Raw genomic sequence first — 27,557 nt, forward strand, 5'->3', positions numbered from 1 at the left:
AATATAAAAAAACCACACATATTTAATAACCATCTCAAGGTTTTTCTTTTGAATAAATGCTATTACAGTATCGTAGAGTTCTTTGAAGATCAAATCGACCGGTGATACCTTCGACTCCCCTTCATCTTATTAATTTCAATAATTTTAACCATTTTAATAATCTAAATATTTTAATCATTTAATGCATGACAATTAACAAACAATTTTAAATATTTAAGTAAATGGCATCTAGCTACCTCCCCCAATGCTTGCTGCGCCCTCGCAGGGCGTCACCTGTACATACTTATTGTCTATGTAACATCTTTCATTTCCACTTGTGACAATGCAATAAATTAATCTGAATCTGAATCACACTTAGCGGTCAAACTTATAACACCCCTCTTTTTGCGTCGGGGGTTAAAAACTAAATTAATAAATTAAGAAACCCCCTTTTTCAGAAGGGGGTTTCTGCCATCACCAACCATCACATTTGCTAGAAAAGAACTGACGACTTCCAAACGGCTGAACACACATTTTCCAAACATAGTTAACACTTTCCATAATTTAAAAAAAAAAAAAAACTAAATCAAAATCGATTCAGCCGTTTGGCTGTTACGATGCCATGGACAGATATACAGATACACATACACGTTAAACTTATAACTCGCTTTCTTCTGTCGTGGGATATAAAAATTGGAAAATGAAAGTAAGTGAAGACGTATAGGTATGTGAATGTTATTTATTACTCAATAATTTCGATGAAAGTATACAGGTATTTTGTACATAATGGTTATAAGTACATAATTCAAGGGAATTGCACGATATATATAGTCCTTTTTAACCCGACCAAAGCTCCCGGGAGAATCTGAGGATGCTGATGCTCTAGATAATGTCTAGTTAATATACCTTGATGATTTCAACGTATTTTATTTGATTACAAATATTGACTTACCATGATAGGAATTAATAACATATAACATTTTCAAGTTTGTTATCTTTTGATGAGTAGCTGATTGAATCAGTGGGTTTTTGATTCAGGTAGCTGGTTGATTCGCAGAATTGTAATCGTATATTATATGCAGTTTGTGTTTTACTTTATCAGTTATTAATGTATGATGTTGATGATAATCATGAAATTTACGTCATATTATGTGATTCGGAGTCACTAACACGTCTTAAACAGTAAACACAAATCAAATTAATGTATCTTCGATCAAATCGTAAATCCTTAATAATTAATGATAATACATCAGTATATATAGACGTAATTAGAAAGAATCTCTGATTAGTTATACAATTGAAGGCGTTATGAGAGGTAAAATTATTAACTAAAAGAGTGATATATGTTTTTAATCCCCAACGACAAAAGGGGAGTTATAAGTTTAATGTGACTGTGTATCTTTGTCCATGTCTTCATAGCCGTCAACGGCTGAACCAATTGGGATCTAGATTTTTTTTTATTTCAAAGAGAAATTATCGAGAGTGTACCTAGCTATGTATGTAAAACGTGTGTTCAGCCTATATATTTTTTTTTATCTATGGTTCAGCTGTTTGATAACAGTCATTTATTTTCTAGCAGATGAGAGGATGTAAGCAACTTTTTTAGAGCTGGGTTGTGGCGTCGTAATCAGGAGTCTTTAAAGTTATTTTTTGTCTTCTTAAATGCTTTAATTTATTCAGAAATTAGACTTGCACAGGTCACTAAATAATCTAAAACTGTGCATTGTTAGTTTTGGGGCTTATTTCGTACATTTGACGACCTCGGTGGCGCAGTGGTAAAGTGCTTGCCCCTGAACCGAGAGGTCCCGGGTTCGATCCCCGGTCGGTTCATGATGGAAAATGATCTTTCTCTGATTGGCCCGGGTTTTGGATGTTTATCTATATATGTATTTGTTATAAAATATAGTACCGTTGAGTTAGTATCCCATAACACAAGTCTCGAACTTACTTTTGGACTAGCTTAATCTGTGTAATTTGTCCTTATATACTAATATGATTAATATGATTTCCATTTTTAATATTTCAGTCCGATAAAATAATCCACCAAGTGATCATTATCGTGCATACGTGATCTTTTTGCTACGAAGCGTAGCCTGTCTACGCCATTTCGTAGCATTTACACAAGTCATACATTCGTTCATTGTGAACTATGTAACTAAGTTGATACATATTTACTTAATTAGATAAATGTTACACATGTTTGGATTTTAATACTGTTATATTTAGCATTATAATATTAAAAATATCCCCCTACACTTAGATCCCTATTTGAATCTCGGAATAAGTACTATTTTTCTCACCGATATAACACATTTCTTATTTCTACATACAGGAATACTGGTCATATTAGCAGTTGTAGTGGCAGCGGTGTCTTGCGGAAAGCAATGCCCGTCTGAGCAGGAGACTAACTGGGAGCTGGAACTGCTGCTGCCTCACGAAGACTGCGACAAGTTCTACAAATGCACTTATGGAGAACCCGTGACCCAGCTCTGCCCACCTGGACTCCTCTACAATATTGGACTGGAGCAGTGCGACTGGAGTAATGAAGTTGACTGCGGCGACAGGAACCTTCCTGAGGAAGGAGACTCTGAAGATACCACTGATGGCGCAGAGACAGAACCCGAACCAGTTCCTGAGCCTGAAAGTGAGTCTGAAGAATCAGTTGAACCAGAGCAACCAGAAAGCGAATCTGAAGAGTCCACTGAACCACCACAACCTGAGAGCGAATCTGATGAATCAGAGGAACCTTCACAGTCAGAATCCGAAGAAGTAGTTGTGCCTGAACAACCTGAAAGTGAATCCGAAGAAGTGATCCAGCCAGAATCAGAAGAATCAACTCAGGAACCGGAGCTAGAATTCTTAGAGAACGGTTGCCCCGTGAGCCCGTTTGTCCACTGGCTGCTGCCCAGCCAGGAGGACTGCAATCAGTTCTACTACTGCGTTTTCGGGGAAAAGCAGCCCAGACAGTGCTCCAGTTCTCTCCATTTCAATCCTGTACTCCAGGTAATTTTTAATTTTACAAAAATATCTTTGTTTAGACATTGAAAAACATCCTTATCTTATCGTAGATGGTAATAGATAGGCAGGCAAGTGTATCTACGAGTAATTTAACAGTACTACCTATCTACACAGTACTTGGTATTATCAACTTTATATGTAAATTAAAATTTTTCACAAGTTTCCATAAATAAATGGCATAGGTACTTACTCATACCCGCAGCGGTTAACATGAAAATTACATTTTAAAATCATTCGACTGTTGGGTGTTTCAAATTTTAAGTATCTTAACTTTTTATTTCCAGGTGTGCGATTTTCCCTGGAATGCTGGTTGCCAGTTGCAGTTCAACAAGCGAGTCCCTGTGAGGCCCATGTTGACCAGTTTCTAAAGCTAACAATTCAACGTCTACATCACCAGATTATTACATGATAACCAACGATGCTTATTAAAAATATTATAACATAAGTAAATTATTATAAAATTGTCTTATTTTCCCTTCTTTTCATTAAAAACTTCAATGTTAACTATCAAAAATAATAAAATTTTATGAGACAACCACTAATATCTTATTGAATCTTGAATTAAATTTTAAATATAATATTTTCGGTTTTATTTAGCGCTTGACTAGACATTATTACAATATCAACTCATAATAGACAAAAAAGCATACTTTTACATACATACTAGATAGAGAGCTTACAAAAAAGGATGACTCGTTAAAAAGGGATGATATGGTAGAGTGAAAGATAACCTTTTGCCACCATAATATAGTCTATTTCCCTACTGGATACAAATTATCTTTCACGACAAACTGCTTGAACGTGCTGCCTGGGCTATCAGACTCAAGTTAGCTTATCAGTAACATCATAACTATCGTCTTGTCGCCGATAGATACCTAATCGGTAGTAAAAATCATTTAATAAATTGGGTGGTTGTTACTAATGTTAGATTTAAAACTGACTTCTGATGATTACCTGAGAGCGAAGAGTGAGTTTGCATTTTATTTCTCACTATCGAGTCGATTCGCAGTGAGATTAGGTAAGAAATTACAGTACGCCCAACAACCATACCGCCATGTGATTGGTTCGCTGAGTCTCATTGCGAATCGACTCGATAGTGAGTGAGAAGGGAGATGCAAACCCACACTTCGCCCTCAGGTTAATCAAGTTAACTAGTTAATTATGCGGCCAATTTTATAAATCACTATGATTGATTATGTTTTCATGCTTACCCATTGCATTTGCAAGCAAACAAATAATTTTTAAAGAACTTAATCAAAAAACCTTACCCGAAGACAAAATCCAATCGATGTAGTTACTAAGCTAATTTCTCTAGATAGACAGGTACAAAGAATTGTTAGAAATCAAACATAAATACATTTCAACGACATTTTATTTCATATTTTCATATCTTAAGACTTTTTAATTTTTTTTCCCACGTACTATGACACCAACATTGATTTCCAGCGTTTTTAATAGCTTTCGGTTATTACCACAATATATATTTCTATGCCAATTACATTGTTCAGTGTCCGCATCGAAATAAAGACCTGTAGGGCAATTCATAATCACAGGTTTTCCTCCAGCACATATGTAAAATTTTCTGCAATCTTCATGTGGAATTAACAATCCCTCGGAATTTTCTAAGGCACAAATTCTGTTTACTACATTTTCTTCAATGGCCTCTTCGGTACTATCTTCTTTACTGATGTCTTCTACACTACTTTCACCTTCATTACTATTACTTTCAGTGCTGTCAGATTCACTGTCACTGTCTTCGTCACTATCACTTTTGCTACTATGTGATTCATCACTGCTATCTTCGACACTGCTGTCTTCTTGACTTTTGCTTTCTTCTTTACTACTTTCTTCGTCACTTTTATTTTCATTGCTATCATCTGGAGAGGGCGTAATATCAGTGTTAGGTTTTTCTGATTCTGTTACTGGAGGTTCAGTTTCATCAGGGTTTTGGGTTACTCCTTTGCAGTCAACGTTATAAGGCCAGTCACATTGTGATATTTCATTATTGTATAACAAACCTAAGTGGCATGTATGTTCAATTAAGTTTCCCTGGACACACCTGTAATACTTACTGCAATTTTCATGAGCGAAAAATTGTCCCTCAACTTTACCCGAGCTACATCGACTGACGTCATTATTTAGATCATCGTCTTTGCTACAGTCAACATTTGCAGGCCAGTCACATTCCTGTGTTTCTGGATTAAAATAAAGAATTGAGCTGCAATTTCGAACCATAAGTGCGCCATGGACGCATTGGTAGTATTGATTGCAATTTTTATGAGGAATCAGTTGTGAATCTATTGAACATTCTTCATGACTGATTAAAGAGCCGCTACAAAAGTTTACTGCAAAAAGCAGTAAGAATCCAGTGCCTGAAAACAATATGAAGTAAGTTAGTTTGCTTGCGATGAATAAAAGTTATTGAGAAAAGTAATTTGACAAAGCTCTGGCGTGAGTATAGTTTAAAACATTAGACATGTTTTAAACACATCAACTATACACATAACAGAAGCAAATAAGCATAAATATAGTAAGTATTTTGCTCTTATTACTGTTAGTCAGTAGTCCTCAAAAATTCTTTGACAGTGCGCTAATACCAGAAGAAGATTTATTTGTTTACGTGTTACGGTTTCTTGACTGACCTAGAAACCTATCATTTTTGAATTACGAAAGGCAATAGACACAAGTTTGTAGTGATAGTGATAATTGGACAGATACATGGATGTAAATGAAGAAGCTAATTTTGAAAATGAACTATAGTTTAGTTTACATATAGAATGTAGATGTTAACTTGCCTTTCATTTCAACACATCCAGGGTATTGGTGTAAGCGATATCGAACAACTGATCGATTATGATCAAATTGCAAGCCATTTATAGATATTAGTTATGTTACCTATATTTTATGAAATACTTCCCCAATCAAGATTATCTCTTTGATTTTGTCCTGATTTGATATTTTATCAAGCTGTTTCCGGCTGACGGCGACTTTGATGCAAACGAAATTAATGATAAACCGGCGAAGTCATTCATAAGAGATTTTTTATTTATTTCGTTACAAAATCCAAATTGACTAGCCTAAATACTTTTGTCTACTCATTATCTGCTGCAATTGCAATAAAGCAATAAAATCTTTTTTATTTCTTAAATATTTTTATTTGGTTTTCTGAGAATGATAGACAATATTCATTATAGGAACCTAAAATATCAACCTAGTAGTAATTAACACTATTTTAATAGATGTGGGGTCTTAAATAAAAAATATTCAGTTATATAACATGTAGTTTTATTTTCATCTGAGTATTATATACTTACACTCGTTATCATATAACGATAACAAGTTAAAACAATGTAGGAAGTAAGTATATTAAGTTGAGAAACAGAATAAACAAAAGCACAAAAAAGACACAGGCAAGATTTAGTTATACAAATTTAATTTATTACTTATTAGACGGCACCCATGTACCCATAAAAAGAGAAAAAAGATAATTGTTTATACATTCACTTTAATTTGCTTGAGCTAGATTTTTAATTTATAATTAGTTATATTATATTAATTATTAAGCAGCAGCTATTTATTCTAGTTATCTGTTAATAACAAGTCACAAGGTTGCAGAATAGGAAGTGTTATGTTAGATTTGTTTATGTACAGTGATCCGAAAGTAATTAATAACTGTATAATACAACCGTTACACTGCAGGAACGTTAGATGAAAATTTTAGATCGTGATTACTGAAATGATCCACATAAATGAGTCAACGTGGCTCTAAATAATGATCTCTGCGAAATCACGCTTTGGTCGGAAGCCTCGAGTCAGTTTGAGATGGAGGGGCGATTCCACGGTTACAATCCACATTTGATGGCCAGTCACACTGGTCTGTGTTAGGGTTAAAGTAGAGACCTGGATAGCATCGCTGGGCTACTGGTCTACCTTCGCTGCAAATGTAGAATTTGTTACAGTACTCGTGAGCAATAACGATGCCATCAGAATCTGCACCCGCACAAATTTCAGGAGCTAAACTAGGGTCACCATTTCCTTCTCCAACGGGAACGTTATTGTCTTCACCACTATCTGGTTGTAGCTCTGGTTGAAGCTCTGGCTGTGGCTCTGGTTCAGGTTCTGGCTGTGGTTCTGGTTCAGGAGCTACAACGTCGTTATTGTCATTTTCATCAGAAGATTCAGGTTGTGCTTCCGGTTGAGGGGCGATCTCACGCTCACAATCCACATTTTCAGGCCAATCGCATTGATCAGTGTTGGGGTTGAAAAATAGGCCCGTGTAGCATCTCTGAGCAACTGGTCTGCCTTCACTGCAAATGTAGAATTTGTTACAGTACTCGTGAGCAACAAGAACGCCATCAGAATCTGCAGCGGCACAAATCTCAGGAGCTAAGCTAGGGTCACCATTTCCTCCACCAATGTGCTCATTGTTATTTTCACCGCTGTCTGGGTTTGGTTCGGGCTGTGGTTCTGGTTGTGGTTCTGGCTCAGGAACTTCAACTTCATTAGTATCATCTTCATTAGAAGTTTCAGGTTGGGGTTGAGGTTCTGGGGAAATTTCACGATCACAATCCACATTCTGAGGCCAATCACACTGACCTGTGTTATGGTTAAAGTAGAGACCTGGATAGCATCGCTGGGCTACTGGTCTACCTTCGCTGCAAATGTAGAATTTGTTACAGTACTCGTGTGAGATAAGAATTCCATCTGAATTTGCTGCTGCGCATATTTCGGGAGCTAAACTAGGATCACCGTTTCCTCCGCCAATTGGTCCGTTGTTATCTTCACCGCTGTCTGGTTTTGGTTGTGGCTCTGGTTGAGGTTCTGGCTCAGGCACATCAACTTCATTAGTATCATCTTCATCGGAAGCTTCGGGTTGGGGTTGAGGTTCTGGAGAAATTTCTCGGTCACAATCCACATTCTGAGGCCAGTCACACTGGTCTGTGTTAGGGTTAAAGTAGAGACCTGGATAGCATCGCTGGGCAACTGGTCTGCCTTCACTACAAATATAAAATTTGTTACAGTACTCGTGTGAGATAAGAATTCCATCTGAATTTGCTGCTGCGCAAATTTCGGGAGCTAAACTAGGATCACCGTTTCCTCCGCCAATAGGTCCGTTGTTATCTTCACCGCTGTCTGGATTAGGTTCTGGTTGTGGCTCTGGTTGAGCCTCTGGCTCAGGCACATCAACTTCATTAGTATCATCTTCATCAGAAGCTTCGGGTTGGGGTTGAGGTTCTGGAGAAATTTCTCGGTCACAATCCACATTCTGAGGCCAGTCACACTGGTCTGTGTTAGGGTTAAAGTAGAGACCTGGATAGCATCGCTGGGCAACTGGTCTGCCTTCACTACAAATATAGAATTTGTTACAGTACTCGTGTGAGATAAGAATTCCATCTGAATTTGCTGCTGCGCATATTTCGGGAGCTAAACTAGGATCACCGTTTCCTCCGCCAATTGGTCCGTTGTTATCTTCACCGCTGTCTGGTTTTGGTTGTGGCTCTGGTTGAGGTTCTGGCTCAGGCACATCAACTTCATTAGTATCATCTTCATTGGAAGCTTCGGGTTGGGGTTGAGGTTCTGGAGAAATTTCTCGGTCACAATCCACATTCTGAGGCCAGTCACACTGGTCTGTGTTAGGGTTAAAGTAGAGACCTGGATAGCATCGCTGGGCAACTGGTCTGCCTTCACTACAAATATAGAATTTGTTACAGTACTCGTGTGAGATAAGAATACCATCTGAATTTGCTGCTGCGCATATTTCGGGAGCTAAACTAGGATCACCGTTTCCTCCGCCAATTGGTCCGTTGTTATCTTCACCGCTGTCTGGTTTTGGTTGTGGCTCTGGTTGAGGTTCTGGCTCAGGCACATCAACTTCATTAGTATCATCTTCATCGGAAGCTTCGGGTTGGGGTTGAGGTTTTGGAGAAATTACTCGGTCACAATCCACATTCTGAGGCCAGTCACACTGGTCTGTGTTAGGGTTAAAGTAGAGACCTGGATAGCATCGCTGGGTTACTGGTCTACCTTCGCTGCAAATGTAGAATTTGTTACAGTACTCGTGAGCAATAAGGATGCCATCAGAATCTGCACCCGCACAAATTTCAGGAGCTAAACTAGGGTCACCGTTTCCTCCACCAATGGGCCCATTGTTATCTTCACCGCTGTCTGGGTTTGGTTCGGGCTGTGGTTCTGGTTGTGGTTCTGGCTTTGGCTCAGGAACTTCAACTTCATTAGTATCATCTTCATCAGAAGTTTCAGGTTGAGGTTGAGGTTCTGGGGAAATTTCACGATCACAATCCACATTCTGAGGCCAGTCACACTGGTCTGTGTTAGGGTTAAAGTAGAGACCTGGATAGCATCGCTGGGCAACTGGTCTGCCTTCACTACAAATATAGAATTTGTTACAGTACTCGTGTGAGATAAGAATTCCATCTGAATTTTCTGCTGCGCAAATTTCGGGAGCTAAACTAGGATCACCGTTTCCTCCGCCAATAGGTCCGTTGTTATCTTCACCACTGTCTGGATTAGGTTCTGGTTGTGGCTCTGGTTGAGGCTCTGGCTCAGGCACATCAACTTCATTAGTATCATCTTCATCAGAAGCTTCGGGTTGGGGTTGAGGTTCTGGAGAAATTTCTCGGTCACAATTCACATTCTGAGGCCAGTCACACTGGTCTGTGTTAGGGTTAAAGTAGAGACCTGGATAGCATCGCTGGGCAACTGGTCTGCCTTCACTACAAATATAGAATTTGTTACAGTACTCGTGTGAGATAAGAATTCCATCTGAATTTGCTGCTGCGCATATTTCGGGAGCTAAACTAGGATCACCGTTTCCTCCGCCAATTGGTCCGTTGTTATCTTCACCGCTGTCTGGTTTTGGTTGTGGCTCTGGTTGAGGTTCTGGCTCAGGCACATCAACTTCATTAGTATCATCTTCATCGGAAGCTTCGGGTTGGGGTTGAGGTTCTGGAGAAATTTCTCGGTCACAATCCACATTCTGAGGCCAGTCACACTGGTCTGTGTTAGGGTTAAAGTAGAGACCTGGATAGCATCGCTGGGCAACTGGTCTGCCTTCACTACAAATATAGAATTTGTTACAGTACTCGTGTGAGATAAGAATTCCATCTGAATTTGCTGCTGCGCATATTTCGGGAGCTAAACTAGGATCACCGTTTCCTCCGCCAATTGGTCCGTTGTTATCTTCACCGCTGTCTGGATTAGGTTCTGGTTGTGGCTCTGGTTGAGGCTCTGGCTCAGGCACATCAACTTCATTAGTATTATCTTCATCAGAAGCTTCGGGTTGGGGTTGAGGTTCTGGAGAAATTTCTCGGTCACAATCCACATTCTGAGGCCAGTCACACTGGTCTGTGTTAGGGTTAAAGTAGAGACCTGGATAGCATCGCTGGGCAACTGGTCTGCCTTCACTACAAATATAGAATTTGTTACAGTACTCGTGTGAGATAAGAATTCCACCTGAATTTGCTGCTGCGCATATTTCGGGAGCTAAACTAGGATCACCGTTTCCTCCGCCAATTGGTCCGTTGTTATCTTCACCGCTGTCTGGTTTTGGTTGTGGCTCTGGTTGAGGTTCTGGCTCAGGCACATCAACTTCATTAGTATCATCTTCATCGGAAGCTTCGGGTTGGGGTTGAGGTTCTGGAGAAATTTCTCTGTCACAATCCACATTCTGAGGCCAGTCACACTGGTCTGTGTTAGGGTTAAAGTAGAGACCTGGATAGCATCGCTGGGCAACTGGTCTGCCTTCACTACAAATATAGAATTTGTTACAGTACTCGTGTGAGATAAGAATTCCATCTGAATTTGCTGCTGCGCATATTTCGGGAGCTAAACTAGGATCACCGTTTCCTCCGCCAATTGGTCCGTTGTTATCTTCACCGCTGTCTGGTTTTGGTTGTGGCTCTGGTTGAGGTTCTGGCTCAGGCACATCAACTTCATTAGTATCATCTTCATCGGAAGCTTCGGGTTGGGGTTGAGGTTCTGGAGAAATTTCTCGGTCACAATCCACATTCTGAGGCCAGTCACACTGGTCTGTGTTAGGGTTAAAGTAGAGACCTTGATAGCATCGCTGGGCAACTGGTCTACCTTTGCTACAAATGTAGAATTTATTGCAGTACTCATGGGCAATAAGAATTCCATCTGAATCTGCTGCCGCACATATTTCGGGAGCTAAACCAGGGTTACCATTTCCACCACCAATAGGTCCATTGTTATCTTCACCGCTTTCTGGTTGAGGCTCAGGCTGTGGCTCGGGCTCAGGTTCAGGCTGCGGCTCAGGTTCAGGCTGTGGCTCAGGTTCTGGCTGTGGTTCTTGTTCAGGTTGTGGAGCAATTTCACGATCACAGTCTACATTATTAGGCCAGTCGCACTGATCTATACCGGCGTTGAAGAAAAGATCTGGGGGACATATCATTGCGAAGGGCTCACCATCCCTGCAAATGTAGTATTTGTTGCAGTACTCATGAGCAACAAGGATATCATCTGAATTTTCAGCAGCACAGATTTCCGGTGCTAGGGCTGGGTCATTGTGTCCCCCGCCAGTTCCAGAATCATCTTCTTCTGAGCTTTCATCAGAAATACCTCTATTTTGACAGTCGACATTGTGAGGCCAGTCACATCTTTGGTCTTCAATATTGAATACAAGTTTGGCCGGACATCTTCTGGTAATTAGTTTTCCATCATCACATTGGTAAAACTTGTGGCAGTTTTCGTGCGCGACTAAGATATTGACAGTCTCATCGTTAAGGCAATCGCTCCAACTCAAGCGCGCACCCTGCGCGAGTGCTAGCGCGCAAAGCAGCGTAAATATAGTACCTGGAAAACAAAATAAAAAATATTTAATTGAAATGAAAACATACCAGAATTTTTGATTTAACAAAGAGATTCAACTTGACTGGCGCAATATGAACGAAAGAAAATCTATCTCATACAGTCTGCTACTACTTCAAAGCAAATAATAAATGTGTTGTTAATGTTCTATTTTTGGTTGTGCTGGAAAAATGGGGCAGCTAGCGGTAGCCCCAATTAAATCTTACCTAAAAATCAAAATCAAAATTAAATCTTACCTAAATTGAACATTTTGTTTTAAAAAATATCTTAAACAACAAAATACATATCTTTTAGTTATTAAAACTACGTACCTATAAAATAATAAATTATTTGAAATGCCTACTAATTATACTAAATCGTTTCCAGATTCATTAATTCATAATAATAAAATTGACAAATTAAATTGTTGTACTAACTTAGACGAAATAATTACACTTATAGTACATTATTATGTAAGTGCGGTAAATTGAAAATTACAGCCGAGGCGATATTGCTAGCCCGAGCCGTATGGCATACGATATTTTATAGCATATTTACGAGGAATTAAATAAAACTCGGATAACGAATAAATCTTTAATTACCTACTTGTTAAAGCAGTTATAAACATTTGAAAATTTAATTTTTTAAATAATTGAGGCTTAGAGTTGCCTTTTTTGCTGCTTTTGAGACTTGTGGCTGTCAAATTAATAAATTCATCGCCACTTGACGACATTTTCAAATAAAAACAATAGGTACCAAAAGCGATAAGAAAAATCGTGCGGAATAATTTTATTTCTTCACAAATTAACGATGCGCGCGCATCAGCGCTTTTTTTAGGCAAAGGCATAAAAACATCCAGTATTACTAATAAAATAAATCAATATATTTGTGTTTTGTTACAGATAAATTATTGTAATATTTTAATGATTGTAATGTAATATTGTTTAAATAATATGAAAGAATTAAATGTTTATTTATTTTATCTCCTAAAGTTAATTTTATTGATAAAATGACCACTTTTCTGGCATAAAAACTCTTTGCTAAGATTTTAAAAAGTATGGTTCGTTTTTAGACGGAGCAACTTGATAAATTGTGCGTAATACTTTATTTAAAAAAGACTTGTACGTTTGACATTACAAAAACGCACAAGTGCGTACCTAATAAAATATTGAAATTTTTGAAATAAGTGACTCTTTACGAGCAAATATGTTATAATTAAAATAATAATAAAAAATTAACCCTAAACCGCTATCGTCGTGTGTGTATATTTTTATTTATGTAGTTAAGTATATCTAAAGTTAACTTTGATGTTACATGACAAAACTATTGTAACTTTTTACAAGGGCGTTTCAAGTACTGTATGAAATGTAGGATATTTGCAATTTCTTATAAACAAATCCTATTTTCTAATTTGTAGGTATATGTTAATTAATTGCACTATTTTCACTGAACACACACATAACCACGTCAGTAAATAGTTACTTGCCTTGCATATCCCGATTTTCCAGGAATTCGTTTTTTCCACTTTGGTAAATGCACTACAACTGATAGTGTAACAATAAATTGCACAGAATATATACCTTTAAAGATTGACGAAAACCCCCTAGATAATAATTAAAATTATCGGCCCGATTAAGTGACAAGTGATTCTAATCGCACATTATTGGTAACAAGGAATGTAAATAAATGCATATTGAATAAAGGTATTTTGAGAATTGATCCTTAGGCCATTGAGTGTGTGCTTTTATACCTATCGTAACCCTTTAGGGCCCTGGACAAATTCATCTTTCTCCCATTAGGACCAGCGTGAAAAAGTTATCTCACCAAAAACATTTTCATGCAAAAATGTTGCCAAGACGAGTCTAGTTTGCTTCACAAGTTGTCTGAAAGTCAAAATGTATGAAAAAGTGGTCCGATCTCATGTAGAGCCAAGTTTATGATATATGCGCCCTAACTTTACCAGACCTAACTTCACATACTCTACATTCTAGTATCGTATCGGAACACAGCCCTTTATACAGACGATAAAAGTAGGAAGACAAGAAAATACACAAGAAGGCGAAGTATCTTCTCACTTGCAAGGGCTTGATATCGTAAGAGAGTAGCGGGTCGTTACTACCTAAGAAATGATACATAAATTTATATTTAAAAAATAGTAAGCCCTTCTGGCATTATAGGGACTAACACTGTTTGAATGAGTTTCTTCTCATCAGTGGTTGTTCCGAAATGCTAGTAGTTTGTAGATTTGGTAAATATAATTTAATTTAGAATATGACGCGAAGAAGTGCCTGTGAAGGCCTAATTTCTGAATAAATGATTAGATTTTGATTTATCAATACATTAAAAAACATAGTAAGAGCTGACCCAAAGCTTCTTTTATATTTATAACTATTCGAGTTTGTTATCTCAATTAAGTATTTAAAAAATATAAAAAGGATTGGTTTAGTTATATGTGGAGTAGGTATATGCCCCTGTTGACCTACGATGTGTGAGAATAGAAATAAAACATTTGTAGAATTATTGACTTTCATGTTTGATATGAATACGATTTTTTTGACCTCCTCTACTTGGAAGCTTTTGCATACATGTAGTTTATAGTATGGCGAAGGACATAGGGTAGTTTTCGTCCCGGAAAAATAACCCGGAAAATTTACGCGGGCAGAGCCGCAGGCAATAGCTAGTATTGAATAAAAAACATCATTTTTTTATTATTATTGATAAAAGGATGAGTAAGTGAGTGTGATGCAACGCTATATTCCGATCTTATTAATCATTTCATCGCACTTTATTGGCGCAAACAAATACTTTATCACCAAACAATTAGCGTATGATAGCACATTTCAATAAGTCATTACTCCACAGAATATACATTATTCCAAGTAAGATTTTTACCAAAATGTCATTATTGACGCATGCTTTAATTGTTGTGAGAGAAATCTTATTATATTCAATGTGTGACAAAAAAAATCAAGTCCGTGCGTGATTTAACGGTTTACCGTTGAGGAATTCTCACGTCTGGGGCCGTTCCTAAGTGCACCACCAGATCATACATATCATAATAATAAATAGGTTGAATATATCTGCTTCAAAATTGAGTAGCAAGATTCCACCCGAGTAGACATAGGACATACACATAATTACACTACAAGTTAAATTAAACTTTGTAAAATTTCATGATTGGTATTGTAAGTATGTTTCTTTGGCTATTGTAATAAAAAAAATTGTAAATAAAATACTACTATTTGTAAATAATAATTGTGATTTTGCTGTTACGGAGATACTGAAAAATAATTTTCATTTCCTATACCTACTGGGAAAATACCAAATATCCGACGACGCACGCGGTCTGGAAAATCTGCGATTGTATTTATACTCGTAATTGCATTTTTTTTTTTCAATTTTAGAAACGACTATTGTAACCGAAAATTACCAAACAGTACAAGTTAATTTTCGAGGTGCGAGGTGTGGCATAAGTTACTACATTCTTATGTATTACCAACTATATAATATTAGTTCTTCATACTAAAACCGCTGAATTGTAAGCGCTACATATTTCGGTTGTTCGATTGTTATGTGCATATATGATGATACATGGATGTTTATCAAAATATTTCGTCAACATTTAAATTCTCAGAAACATTTGCATTATTATCTATTTAATTTAAACAATAAGTAAGTACGTTATTGGAAACTTTATCAGATCCCGGTACCGGACCACATAAAAAACAATTCATTTAATAGGTCAACGATCAATGTTAATTTAATGTGATGTTGTGATATTATAGCACTTATCAGCATATCTAATCTTGATTAAGGGAAATATTAAACATTATAAGGACTTATATGTTAAGGTCTTCAGGCTTCTTCTTTTTGAGCAAAGAAGAAAAGTTTGATAATAATAATGTATACATGATGAGCACGGCTCACGCTTGGGTAAAAATAATCCTATAACTAATATTATAAATGCGAAAGTAAATTTGTTTGTTACCTCTTCATGCTTTATCTACTGAATCAATCTCAAACAATTCAGCGGAAAATTTACGAAAGCTAGTAATTTTATAGTTGAAATAAGTTGTAACATAAAAAGCAGTAAATGAATTATATAAGCTAGTCATAATATTGGTATAAATACATGCCCTATTTAGTGTCTCCCTCTGCTACATGTACAAAATAACAATTCGTTTGCCCACTATACTACTTATAAAACAATATCTCAGATAGCTTCTATCTGGAGAAGAGCAAATTAACCCACAGTCAGTGGACAGGGGTGTCAGTGAGCGTGTGCTGAACAAGTAGCGGAGACCTGTTCCGTATTACAGTTAATAGTCTAGTAAGAAATGCCGAAAGAAACTCATTTAACAGTAATTATTGTTGTCAAAGGCATTTTAAGTTCTGCAGTAGTAGATGCATTTAGTCATTCGGTAACCTATTGTACCTAGATATGGACAGCCATCTGATAAGCCATATGAATTTGACCATAACTTGATTGATGGTAATACTTGCTTTAGGTATTACACAGACCAGGGGGGCTACCATGAAACATAAAACACGTAGCACGTTATTGCGTCGATACGTTCTTTCTTTTTTACATGGTGCGTGCGTACACGATATAGGAAAAGAGATAGCATTAGAGTGGACCTTAGTAACGTGTTACATGTTTGTATATTTCGTGATAGGCCGTGACCACGTAGCTTAATGATTAAAATTAATTTAACCCGACGATCACGCAGAATCGAGACACAAAAATAAACAGTTGTTTGACCGCATTTGCACCGGTCCGTAAGGTAGACGTTATATTGCAATGCAACGTTAAAAAATACATTGAGCATAACCTGAAATATATAGAATAATATCCTTACTATACATATCTAAATAAAACGAAAAAGCGCCTTAGATATTTCGTGAGTACAAAACATTTTTTGACAAATTAAATTTTGAGAAAACATAAGGCGTTTGATATTAACCGAATTATTTACTTTCGGGAGGGAGTCGCAGGCAAACAGGTTAATATTTGAAACCAGTTTTAAAATAACTGGGTACAAAACTGACGAGTTAACGATGGGTTCAAGTGTGTGTTCTATCCTGTTCTATCTATGTTACCAGAGCAAAGTTCGTAGAAATAATTATACGTAGTGTCAATAGTTTTCACACGTCTATTTAAAGTTTTACTTATGTGAACCCCGAAAAAGAATTTTAATTTCAATAGTATCTATTATCTTTTGCATATACAATAATTTAAACAACTGCTTAATTACTTAAGTTAATTTAAGTTTAACTTTAGTAATTACTTACTAATTAAGTGCCTTTGTTATCAAATACTTAAATGTATGACTATTGTTAAAAAATAATAAATAATATTATTGTTAAAGATAATAAGTTTCATTTGTCGAGGAAATAGCAATCTCGACTAACTTGAATATAATTTTGACTCTATGTGTAATTCATTATAACATTATTTAGAAAAATGCATCGAAAAAGATGTAGTTCAAATATTAAGTATATTAACATATCTGTTAATAAATCAGGTATATGAAGTTATCACTTCATATACCTGCGGAGCTGGAAACTTATGTTCAAGAAGTAAAATTGGCTGATGTTAACTGCATTTATTTTTAAAGCGGTTTAATTATAGACCAGTTATTCCGTTTCAAGTCGTTCATATTGTTATTTTATTGTGATCGATGTATTTTTACATAGAAATAGTGAACGGAACGCAGCAGGCATACGTTAAACAGAGCGCGCATGAGCACGTCAGCTGTGGGCGGTGCGCGGGCACGCGTCACCGGCGTCGGCGCACGTCGCCTCTCCGCAGCGCCCGCGCTCATTCAGTGATAAACAAACCTTGCCGGCGCCTCCTTGTCAGACATGCCGCAAGTTTGACTGCCTGCCCGCGAACCTATAGCTGCCTCCATGCATCTTTGCTTACGGTCCACGCAGTACAAGTGAGCTCCGATTGTTTCACGATGTCATTTAACACTTGTACTGGCCGCAAACGTGTCCCCAACTCATGTGACCTCGGTGGCCTCTTGTTGCAGATGTCAGCCGTCTCCGCAAGAAGAGCGGCGGTTTTATCATATTTTGGAAAATGACTGAAGGCATCTTGATTCAGCATGACAAACCGGTGAGTAGTGTGTAAAAGTGAAATAGGTAACTGATAAGGAGTGACAGCTGAGACGTCAGATATGCAATGTTTTCATTTGGAGACGGGCGCAGGCGCACGCGCCTTTGGCCGTGGTGCGCTGACCATAATAAACATAATGACTATGTTGTTATTAGGACACACATCGCTATACTAAATTAAACAAGAAATTGAAGTCAATAACTAGTATGAGTATTGTTCGTTCGTAGTAAGGTCGAACTCATTAATAGATCTTTACCTACCTCAATGAAAAACCAGCAATTTTTTATTTTACAAAACACGGAAATGTTCTGTGCGACCGTTCACTCCTCGGTCAGAAAACCTCGTTATGTGCCGTTCTCTATGAATACTATTATCATATGATTACCTAATGGTTAGTCATAAACTTCATAGAAATAGGTGAAACGCGGCTTTAAATATTTATCTGTGACATGTGATAGAATTCCAAAGAATGATTACTAGAACTTGTTTTAAAATACAAATGAGGATAAACGACATTACATCATGTACATGGACAATACAGGTATATGTAAAAGTCACGATTCAATAACACGAAACTTACATATTGATTTAAAATTTGAAAGAGCCAACAAAAGTTACGACCGCGACCATATTGATTTGATAGTAATGACGACAATAATTTTTAATCACCCATTACATATTATAAAACAGTAAAAAAATTGTCTGTACATTAAAAATATTATTTTATATATTAATTATAGTATATTAAATAGTATAATTTAATGTATTATTTTTATTATATTTTATTTTTGTAACTATACTTAGCCGTAACCATATTATAACGCAAAAGGAATTTTACGGGAAACACAGTGGAAATTATTAACCACTGAGAACAGTGTTCACACTATTACCTATTGAGCAAGTTGTGTTATTTCACTAGGTTGTAAAAAAAAAATGCACATCGATAAAACCACACGTGCACATTACAAATTTTGTGTTTTGCAGTTTATTATCATCATAAGGCAAATTTACGACCATTACATATGACATGTACTTAGGTACTTAAAATATTTTTAAAGACATTCAATGAATGAATGAAGTCTTCATTGTTAAATATAAAATACATCTTTATTATTTTTTGTTAAAGTACGACTTAGTAGTACTTTGTTTCTCTTTCTTTCTAACAGTAAATATTGCGATAGCGATAGGGATTAACCATATTTCAACTAAAATATAAGTATATTTCTATATATAAGACGTTTTCTTTCTGTCTTATGAGATAAATAAACATTAGAATATTTGTTTTGCTGTCGGTCATTTAGGCCCGTTGGCCACATGTCAATCACGTGTTGTCGACACGCCTTCTTATCATTCAATAACTCTTATCTAATGACAATCGAAAGGCCACATGCCGTCAGTCACTGTAATTAACAAATAATTTCTAATTATATGCAATGTACTTTTCAATTTAGAAATGATTCAGGAATCCTCTAAATAAATGATCCCCGATATTCTGACATCTGGATTTGAACACTTTCGTGCAAAAAATACAAGGAATTTTGACGAGTGATGTCACTATTTCGGAGTCAGAAAACATTCCGATTTCATAAAAAATAATAAAAAAGGGGTTATTCAAGTGACATTAAAATATCCTATTGTGCCAAAAATATTTTTTTAACGTCAGGACATGCGTCGTAGTAGCTTAGCTACGCCGTAGCAATGAGCTACGTAGGGCTACGAAGACACCCTTTGAGTTCCGAAAATTGTGGCAATATGGGATGTTTGAACCGAAGACCGAAATTATATAATAACACTTAATTAAACATACTAGAGGTAAAATAATATGTATTTGTCTTAATATATTTAACTGCTTAGTTTCGTTTTTTTTATATAAATAAAAAAATGTATGGGGTATTTTTTTATTATACTTTTTAAATCAAATCATTTTATTTGCTATTTAACGCAAAATTACTGGATGAGTTTCACATTATAAGCTAAAATAATATATATTGTATTTTATCCTAAAATTCCAACACAGTCCATCAACATTAAACATACAATCGATCAACATTATATACAGACTCTTTGTTTGTCCACTTCAATACTTCGATTGGAATGTAGATTTATTGATGTCGTGTAATCTCAAATTAGATTCATTTATTTGAAATCGAATCGTAATTCACAGCGGAGCCGTGGAATATTGTAAATCAAAACAATTTCACACGAAAATAACTGTTTACTGAGTTAGCGAACTCTAAGGAAAAATAAAGTAAATACGTATTGGCTTTGGTGTTTATTTAGATACGATATAAATTTATTTTGTCAATGTAATACTATACTTGTTGTGTAACAACACGACTCTATATTTTTACAATATTCCCAATGAATGAAAAACAATTACTTAATATAAAAATGTACTTCAAAAATTAATGAAATTTTCGTCTTCCATCAGTTTATTGATCAATTTATATGAGAGCGCAAAAATAAATTTTCATTTTTTGGATAACTGTTCCTGCTCTATTACGTCGACAGCCGACAGTCATACTAACATTATAAATGCGAAAGTTTGTGAGGATGTATGTGTGTGTATATATTTGCTACTGTTTCATGCAAAATCAACTGACTGTTATGAAATTTGGTACAAGGGTAGAATATAACCTGGAATAACACATAGGACACTTTTTATCCTGAAACTTAACTTTTTTTCCCACGGGAGCGAAACACTGGTACTCAGCTAGTTTTGACATCAAAAGTTAGTAATCAACGTTAATAACCAACTACAATATATTACCGAATACCAAACACGAGTAAATTGAATGGCAAACAAAACGACCAATGTCTCAAATGCAGCATATTTTATGAAACCTTACACCAACACAACATATATCATCAAGAAAATGAACATTTATTATTGAAACGTAATGTAATGGACTCAGCAATTATTGGTAGAATTTTGAAACTAATGTATTTCGATGATATAAAATGAACAGAAGAAAATCCTATACTAAACTACATCTATATCCTATACTAACTTCTGTCCATTTTATATCCTCGAAATACATTAGTTTCAAAATTCTACCAATAATTTCTGAGTCCGTTACATTACGTTGAATATTTCCTTTAAACAAATGATTTTAAATTATAAACATTCCTTAGACCTTAGTGTAGTTAACGGAATGTTTATAATTTAAAATCATTTATTTGAAGGAAATCTTCATAGATCAACAAAAAGAAGTTACACTGTATAAATATATATTTGATGGCTATAGTCACAGTTTTCAAGTATAATTTTAGTATTCGAAATCTTTAGGAGAGCTGATCCAAAGTACAGACGGAAGGAAGTTATGCAAAATGGTTGTATCATAGATTTAAGTTATACTGACAAAACAGATCTTAGTTATCTGAATAAAAGAATATTGAACTGAACAACAGTGAAGTTCATTAGAATATATTATATTACTACTACGAAGAGACTCGTTCTAGATATAATAATTCTATGAAGTGTTTGTGGTAGGTAGTAACCACTGCGTCGGCATTTACGTGAAATTTGTTCAGTATGCTTGCACTGCGATAAGGACGGTGGACATTAAAATTACCAATCCAATATGGTGAGCATTTCATTTTTCATAATTTAACAAAATATGTTTGTAGGAAATCCTATGTTTATGTTGACTTTCGCGATAAGTAGAACTTCAGGTCTTTAATAATTATTCAGTCACGTGACATTTTTTATTAAACTTCTTTGCAAATGCAAATGTTGAAACGATCAAACCTATCGGAATCCTGATCACTAAAGGTAGACTTTGGTACAACGTTCGTCTGCATAGGTACCTCACTTCATCTATGTCTGTCGTCAAGCAGCACTGCTTGCATTGTTGTGTTCCAGTTTGAAGGGCAAGAGAGGCAGTGTAATTACAGGGTACTGTGGCAAAAGATCCTATAGTCTATAAAGTAGGCAATGCGCGTGTGATACCTCTGGTTTGGTAACCACTTAACCTTTAGGCCCACGTGATGGTAAATACGGCCCATCGGATGGCTGTTTGCTTGCTTGGATGTATAAAAATATATATATATCAAAATTACTAGTAAATTGGTATGATTCAACAAATATTTCCTTACCTCTACGTTTTTCCCTTCTTAATAAATTAATTGCAAGATTGATCGGCCAAAAGAAAATCTAAATTGCCGAAATTCTCTGAGTGATTCTTATAAAGATCGCCACATCATAGGTACCTAGTCATCAAATGTGCCTCCCGAATATTGTTCACATTTCTTTGTGGTATCGGAAACGGCAACTCTGAGTGAAATGGCGATGACCGATTTGCCTAGTAAAAAATACAGGCAATCAATGCAGAGATGCGGGCTATACAATGCACAATAAATTTAATGGCGAGATACATTTTATTATAAACTAACTCTTTTCGGTATCGGAAAAATGTTAGGAAATCAAAACATGTTTATTCATCTATTTTTCAGTTTCTATATAGAGTTTTTATAACATCTATAGTCCTTATTTGCTTTTCCATTGCAGTATTAAAAAAAAGTTTATATGTAAAATTTAATGTCTATGGTTGTGGGTATTATAAAAAATACAGTTTTACTGATGTCGTGCAATAAAATTTGAAATAAATTAGGTTTTCTTCTAAAGTTGAGAATATTGAATTCGGTTTTATTATTATATCGAAAAAATTACATTACATTGTGCTGCCAGTGGATGTAAAAAATCCAAGATGTGAGGAAACCTACACTGGCAGTGGTATAATTACAATTTCTATATAATAGTGGTTTTAATTATAGTGACCGACACGGTAAGTTTATGTAGGGTCCGGAGCTTCCTTTATTCGCTAATAAAATGTTTGCTTTCCGGTTTTTTTTATAAGTAACTATCTATCTTATGACTTATGTTACTAGCTTTTGGCTTCGTCCGCGTGATTTTCCCAAGTACAAAAGGTACAAAATCAAAGCAGAATATTCAAAATTGCATGTAACGTTTATTTTTGCCCGGGCGTTAGGACGTCACAGTCTAGAATTAAACTGAAAGAAGTTATGCTTCTGTATTGTAGGTATTTGTGTCGGTGAGCTAGCGAGATCTTTTTTGTTTCACTCACGCTTGTAAACTCTTATGTTGCGGACGTTCACTAACTCGCAAGTCATTGCCAAGGACAATTACCGAATTTTTGTACATGATAAAACAACCTTCGCTCTCAGCAGTATCTGTGCTGTTTTTGTTATACCTAATATAAACAGAAGGCGAGGGCATTTTTTTAAAGAGGTCTCCTTGTTTTGGAGGGTCCGGAGCTTCCTTTATTCGCTAATAAAATGTTTGCTTTCCGGTTTTTTTATAAGTAACTATCTATCTTACGACTACCTCCATTCCTTATATACTTTTGTAACAAATTATAAGGCATGGAAACAGTAGAAGTTGAGATAGATTGTCCAAGGCGTCGATCTGGCCGGATCCATGCCGGATCTGTCCTCCGGTATAAAATCGGGCCGAAGACCGAAAGCGGGATATTTTGAATATTCAAGTTCACAATCCAGTTAGATTCAGAATTCTGATCATTATTGACAACATACCTACTAGCAAGACAGCTACTAGGTACTTAGGTTCCATTCCATGCTGACTTCTGATTAAGATAAAAAGCCCTTCTAGTAAGCTTAGAGCTAGCTACCATAAACTTCCACATAAATAAATATAAAAAGGTATTTGGCGCGTTTTTAAACCGGATACCCACCGGTTGAAGTTATTTATCGTAATTATATTCGAACTGACGGACGATATTATTATAATTACATATTCACCACGGTCTGTTTAGTTTAAAATATAGTTTTTAATCCAACCGGGACTCCACGACGACCGTGAAGCTATAAAATTAATATATAACATATGAACAGAGTGGAATCTACTCTCCTACATTGGAAGTTTATCAAAGTCGGATTTTAAAAAAAGTGCAATGCAAATTTATAAAATCAATTCAGTAGATAGGTATGTAACGATGTATATAAAGTAAAGTATTATAAAGTTTTAAATAAATAAATATCACATCATGATTTTAATTAATAATGTTTATTGCATTTTTTATTACTAGACATCCTCTAATTACGATTAGTTGTAAACTCTTTTCACTTTAAATTTGAACGAAAAATATTTGCACGAACAACTTAAATTTAATTGCGATGATTTCACTTATACTATCGACTATCAATAAAATCCAAAACAGTTGCTTTATTAAGTAATTTAATTATAAGAATTTAATTACCAATACGATAACACTTGGCAAGTAAACAAGTCATCGTAGCATAATAAAGATGTTTGCGAGTTATTTAAACAATAGTTTGTCGTCAGATGTGCGTGCGCATATGGCTAGAGGTGGGCCACGTGTGTGAACCTCGCCGCTCAGCGCTGGGCCGCGCGCTGGCTCTGGACTGGCGGCTGTGGGTGCGCGGAGCCAGTGGGCAGGACATCAGCACCTTCGTGCATAAAGTGGTCTTCTATCTCCACCCCGCTAGCACCTTCGTCTACCCTAAGAGAGGCAAGTCTTTAAACTTCTGTGGAAACCAATTACGTATGCGTATGAAACGTGTTGCGTACGCGTTCAATTCCATACTATTCTTACGTATTCGCGCTCGCTCTATACCCGCCTGAACACTCTCCAAACTCGTATCCATTGAACTACAATTGACGACCAATTGTCTTACTCACAACAGTTGATTTATGAGTGAGAAAGATGATGTGATAATTCATTTGAGTCCATGGAAATAAGTAAGACTTAGTATCTTACGCTTCAACGTCTCATAGTGGAATGCGCAAATTTCAGGTGGACCGAAAAGAGCCTAGTTGCTGGTCTACACCGAAGAAATGCAAGTAACTATTTCGCAAGAAACATGTAACATTTCATTTTAAAAATTCAGCCGTTGCCTTATTTTGGAATTGAGATTTATGTTTCACAACTTCTCTGTATTCTATTTTAATTTCTAGCAACACCGTTAGCAGTTGCGTACAACTCTTCTACTACCAATAGCTTTTACTAGACAGACAGACAGTTAAAAACAGTTTTACGCAGCTATTTTGTATTAAATACTTTACATTGTGGTAACTGATAACTGAAATCAACGTCATCTGCGTGACTGAGACACAATACGCGCTACGAATAGGCGTCACGCGGTGGACTCTTTATGGCAGAGCAGAGCTCCTACTATATAGTTTACTCATAGTATTACAGTACGCAATATTATCCTTATAGTTATTGTATTCTACGTAAAATAAGTAGGTATGTCATATCATTCATGTATGCTAAAACCTAAAACGTAAATATTGATTGTTCATTTTGTAAACGTCACCAGTGGAAAGTCCTTAACATAATCAGAATGATTAATCTGATTCGACTGCTTATTTAATAAACAAAATCTTGATTGGCATGCCACTCAGAGCTATTAAAATGTGTAATCGACGTTAATACATTATATATCTCGATGAGTAATGATGATACAGATGATGTTTAGTTTAGTCCATAAAAATCATTCTCAAAAACCATTAGTGCTAGGCCATATTTAATCAGTATAGTTACTAAGTTTCCGGCAGATATTATAATAACGTGGTCATCACACAGTATCCTACCTAGCGATAACGAGAATGTACCCTCCACTAGTACGGTGATCGTCGATTTTAATTTCACGGCAAAATAATATATATAACTAACTCATGTATTAAAGATATTATTCTCACGTGTGTAACGCCTTTCATCATTTTACACGCTCATTATCGTTATCTCATTCGTTGATAGCCCGCTGCGGTATGTGTATTTTATCTCGGTCTCCACCAGTAACGTTCATTAATGTTATTTATAAAAATATATATAACTTTATATTACAGTGTGCCAAGAGCCGCCATACGAAATCCAAGAGTCCGGGTGCGCGTCGATAGACGTTCCGATACACGTCTACCTGAAGTTCAACCACGAGCCGAAGAAGATCCGGCTGCGTTACAGTCTGGTCATAGAGAACAACACTCGGAGCAGTTCCGAGTCGCGCTGCGTGTACTACGACTTCCAGAACCCGCCGGAGCGGCTGTGGCGCGCGCTGATGCGCGGCGGCGGGGAGATCATCGCGCGCGCCGGCCGCGCCACGCGCGCCGACCGCCTCGTGGTGCTGGCCGACCGCCGCCCGCCGCGCGCGCGCCGCCCGCACTATAAGTTCGTGGAACCAGTGGTCTGCCGCCACGGGCCCAAGAGAACCAAACCGTACTCGCTCGACGAGTTGTGCTCCAAATGCGGCGAATCTCTACACGTCGACTTTAGACAACAACTGCGCGGCGTGGCCATGACCGAAGACGAAATAGCTCGCGTCTCGCAGCTGTACCTGACGTACAACTTGTATGAGAAGTCGGTGGACGCGCTGACGCTGCCACCGCTGACCGACCCCATCTACCGTGTGCCCGAGCTGCCGCCCGCGCTCCGCGACGCTCTCAAAGGCGTCAAACTCGATGCTGCTGTTTAGTTAGTGACGTTATCTAGTTCTAAAGTGATACCGATCCAGTTTTTGATGAAACTAGTGTTGTGATAATCAACGGTGCCATGAGAGACTCGCTTAGGATACTTACCTATAGTTAACTAACTAAAACTAAGAAGAAAAGAAAGTAGAAATCTAAGAAACCAACGGAAACCACCATACCTTTAAATCGAATTTCATTTTAAACCGCTATCGCTATACGGTATTATAAATATTTAAGATAGATATCCCCATGTACCTAAGTACATTTTTTATAAATTACGTAAAAGTCAAAATTACGCAAACCCATTATATTGCTTCTTTTTTATAGTTACCTTTTACAATAGAAATTGTGAATAATATTCGTTCGTACTTAAACTGATTCGCACAAGCGTAAAATATCATTATTTCCATTTATTCTTACACTTATTTCAAACACGTTGAAAAATCGCTCGTGCGAACAAGGCCTAGATGCATATAAAACCAAATCTTTATATAATTTATAGTTTTAGCCTAATGTATACTATTATGCTATACTCAAATGTAAATTTAGCCAAGCACCCGGATGTCGGTCCGACAGCTACTTATGTAATATTGATATTATCTACCTTATTATTTAGGCATAAATAGATAAGAAACCTAAGTAGGTAGGTACAATACTGGTGCTGTGAGATAGATCTCAAGACATATTTCGTATAAGTACATAGATTTTATATACATATACAAAATAAATAATATTAAATAAATAAAATATATATAGTTTGTTATCATAAAATATGATTTAAAAACATTTTCTTTTTGTGCTTGATTTAGGTACTATTAATTACAACGTTAGCGAGTAGGTACATGGAAGATTGCGCATAAATGGCCGCGGTAAACTTGCAATCTTTAGAATTTAAATTATTTTGTTACCATGTAGTATAAATGGATAAACTATCATTTGTTGTTATCAAGATTAAATAAGTAGAAAATCTAGGAATGTTATAATATATTTTTTATTTTACTTGATGTTATGGTTTTGTTTTACTCGAGTTGTTATATATTTACCTACATAGATAAGTACATATTTACTTATAAAAATAGAAGATTGTGAGTAAAGGTTCGAAAATATTTAATATCTTGGATTTCACCAAAATTAAAAATCTCTCTC

The 27,557-nt window shown here is 36.3% G+C and overlaps 4 protein-coding genes across 7 annotated transcripts; 2 read left to right on the top strand and 2 right to left on the bottom strand.

Annotated features, from left to right (window-relative positions):
- Positions 1 to 1,143: 1,143 nt before the first annotated feature.
- Positions 1,144 to 3,466, top strand: LOC128675770 (peritrophin-1-like). The gene is made up of 3 exons (XM_053755430.2): positions 1,144 to 1,294; positions 2,312 to 2,982; positions 3,282 to 3,466. The coding sequence occupies exons 1-3, from the start codon at positions 1,288 to 1,290 to the stop codon at positions 3,363 to 3,365; spliced, it is 762 nt and encodes a 253-aa protein (XP_053611405.1). The 5' UTR covers positions 1,144 to 1,287; the 3' UTR covers positions 3,366 to 3,466.
- Positions 3,467 to 4,351: 885 nt separating this feature from the next.
- LOC128675773 (chondroitin proteoglycan-2-like) lies at positions 4,352 to 5,937 on the bottom strand. Its single transcript, XM_053755432.1, has 2 exons — positions 5,793 to 5,937; positions 4,352 to 5,369 (listed from the first exon to the last, which is right to left on the bottom strand). Exons 1-2 carry the CDS (start codon positions 5,797 to 5,799, stop codon positions 4,399 to 4,401), a joined length of 978 nt encoding a protein of 325 aa, XP_053611407.1. The 5' UTR covers positions 5,800 to 5,937; the 3' UTR covers positions 4,352 to 4,398.
- A 328-nt stretch (positions 5,938 to 6,265) lies between these two features.
- On the bottom strand, positions 6,266 to 13,414 carry LOC128675772 (uncharacterized). Its single transcript, XM_053755431.1, has 2 exons — positions 13,307 to 13,414; positions 6,266 to 11,826 (listed from the first exon to the last, which is right to left on the bottom strand). The coding sequence occupies exons 1-2, from the start codon at positions 13,311 to 13,313 to the stop codon at positions 6,785 to 6,787; spliced, it is 5,049 nt and encodes a 1,682-aa protein (XP_053611406.1). The 5' UTR covers positions 13,314 to 13,414; the 3' UTR covers positions 6,266 to 6,784.
- Positions 13,415 to 17,568: 4,154 nt separating this feature from the next.
- LOC128675947 (protein ENL-like) lies at positions 17,569 to 27,415 on the top strand. Of its 4 annotated transcripts, XM_053755778.1 has the most exons (4): positions 17,569 to 17,762; positions 17,856 to 17,941; positions 24,267 to 24,453; positions 25,794 to 27,415. In XM_053755778.1, exons 2-4 carry the CDS (start codon positions 17,906 to 17,908, stop codon positions 26,414 to 26,416), a joined length of 846 nt encoding a protein of 281 aa, XP_053611753.1. In that variant the 5' UTR covers positions 17,569 to 17,762; positions 17,856 to 17,905; the 3' UTR covers positions 26,417 to 27,415. The 4 variants fall into 4 exon arrangements, with proteins under 4 accessions (XP_053611753.1, XP_053611752.1, XP_053611754.1 ...); XM_053755777.1 differs by having other exon boundaries at positions 17,569 to 17,941; XM_053755779.1 differs by lacking the exons at positions 17,569 to 17,762; positions 17,856 to 17,941 and adding an exon at positions 21,452 to 21,528.
- Positions 27,416 to 27,557: the final 142 nt, after the last annotated feature.

Source organism: Plodia interpunctella, chromosome 15, assembly GCF_027563975.2.
Source record: "Plodia interpunctella isolate USDA-ARS_2022_Savannah chromosome 15, ilPloInte3.2, whole genome shotgun sequence".
Taxonomy (NCBI): domain Eukaryota; kingdom Metazoa; phylum Arthropoda; class Insecta; order Lepidoptera; family Pyralidae; genus Plodia; species Plodia interpunctella.

Bases quoted from the DNA above. Each gene is read 5' to 3' on its own strand.
- LOC128675770 (XM_053755430.2), top strand. The intron at 2,983-3,281 runs GTAATTTTTAAT...TTTTATTTCCAG, and splicing joins ATTTCAATCCTGTACTCCAG to GTGTGCGATTTTCCCTGGAA.
- LOC128675947 (XM_053755777.1), top strand. From the start codon at position 17,906: ATGACTGAAGGCATCTTGATTCAGCATGACAAACCG. The intron at 17,942-24,266 runs GTGAGTAGTGTG...GTTTGTCGTCAG, and splicing joins TGATTCAGCATGACAAACCG to ATGTGCGTGCGCATATGGCT. The intron at 24,454-25,793 runs GCAAGTCTTTAA...TTTATATTACAG, and splicing joins CTTCGTCTACCCTAAGAGAG to TGTGCCAAGAGCCGCCATAC.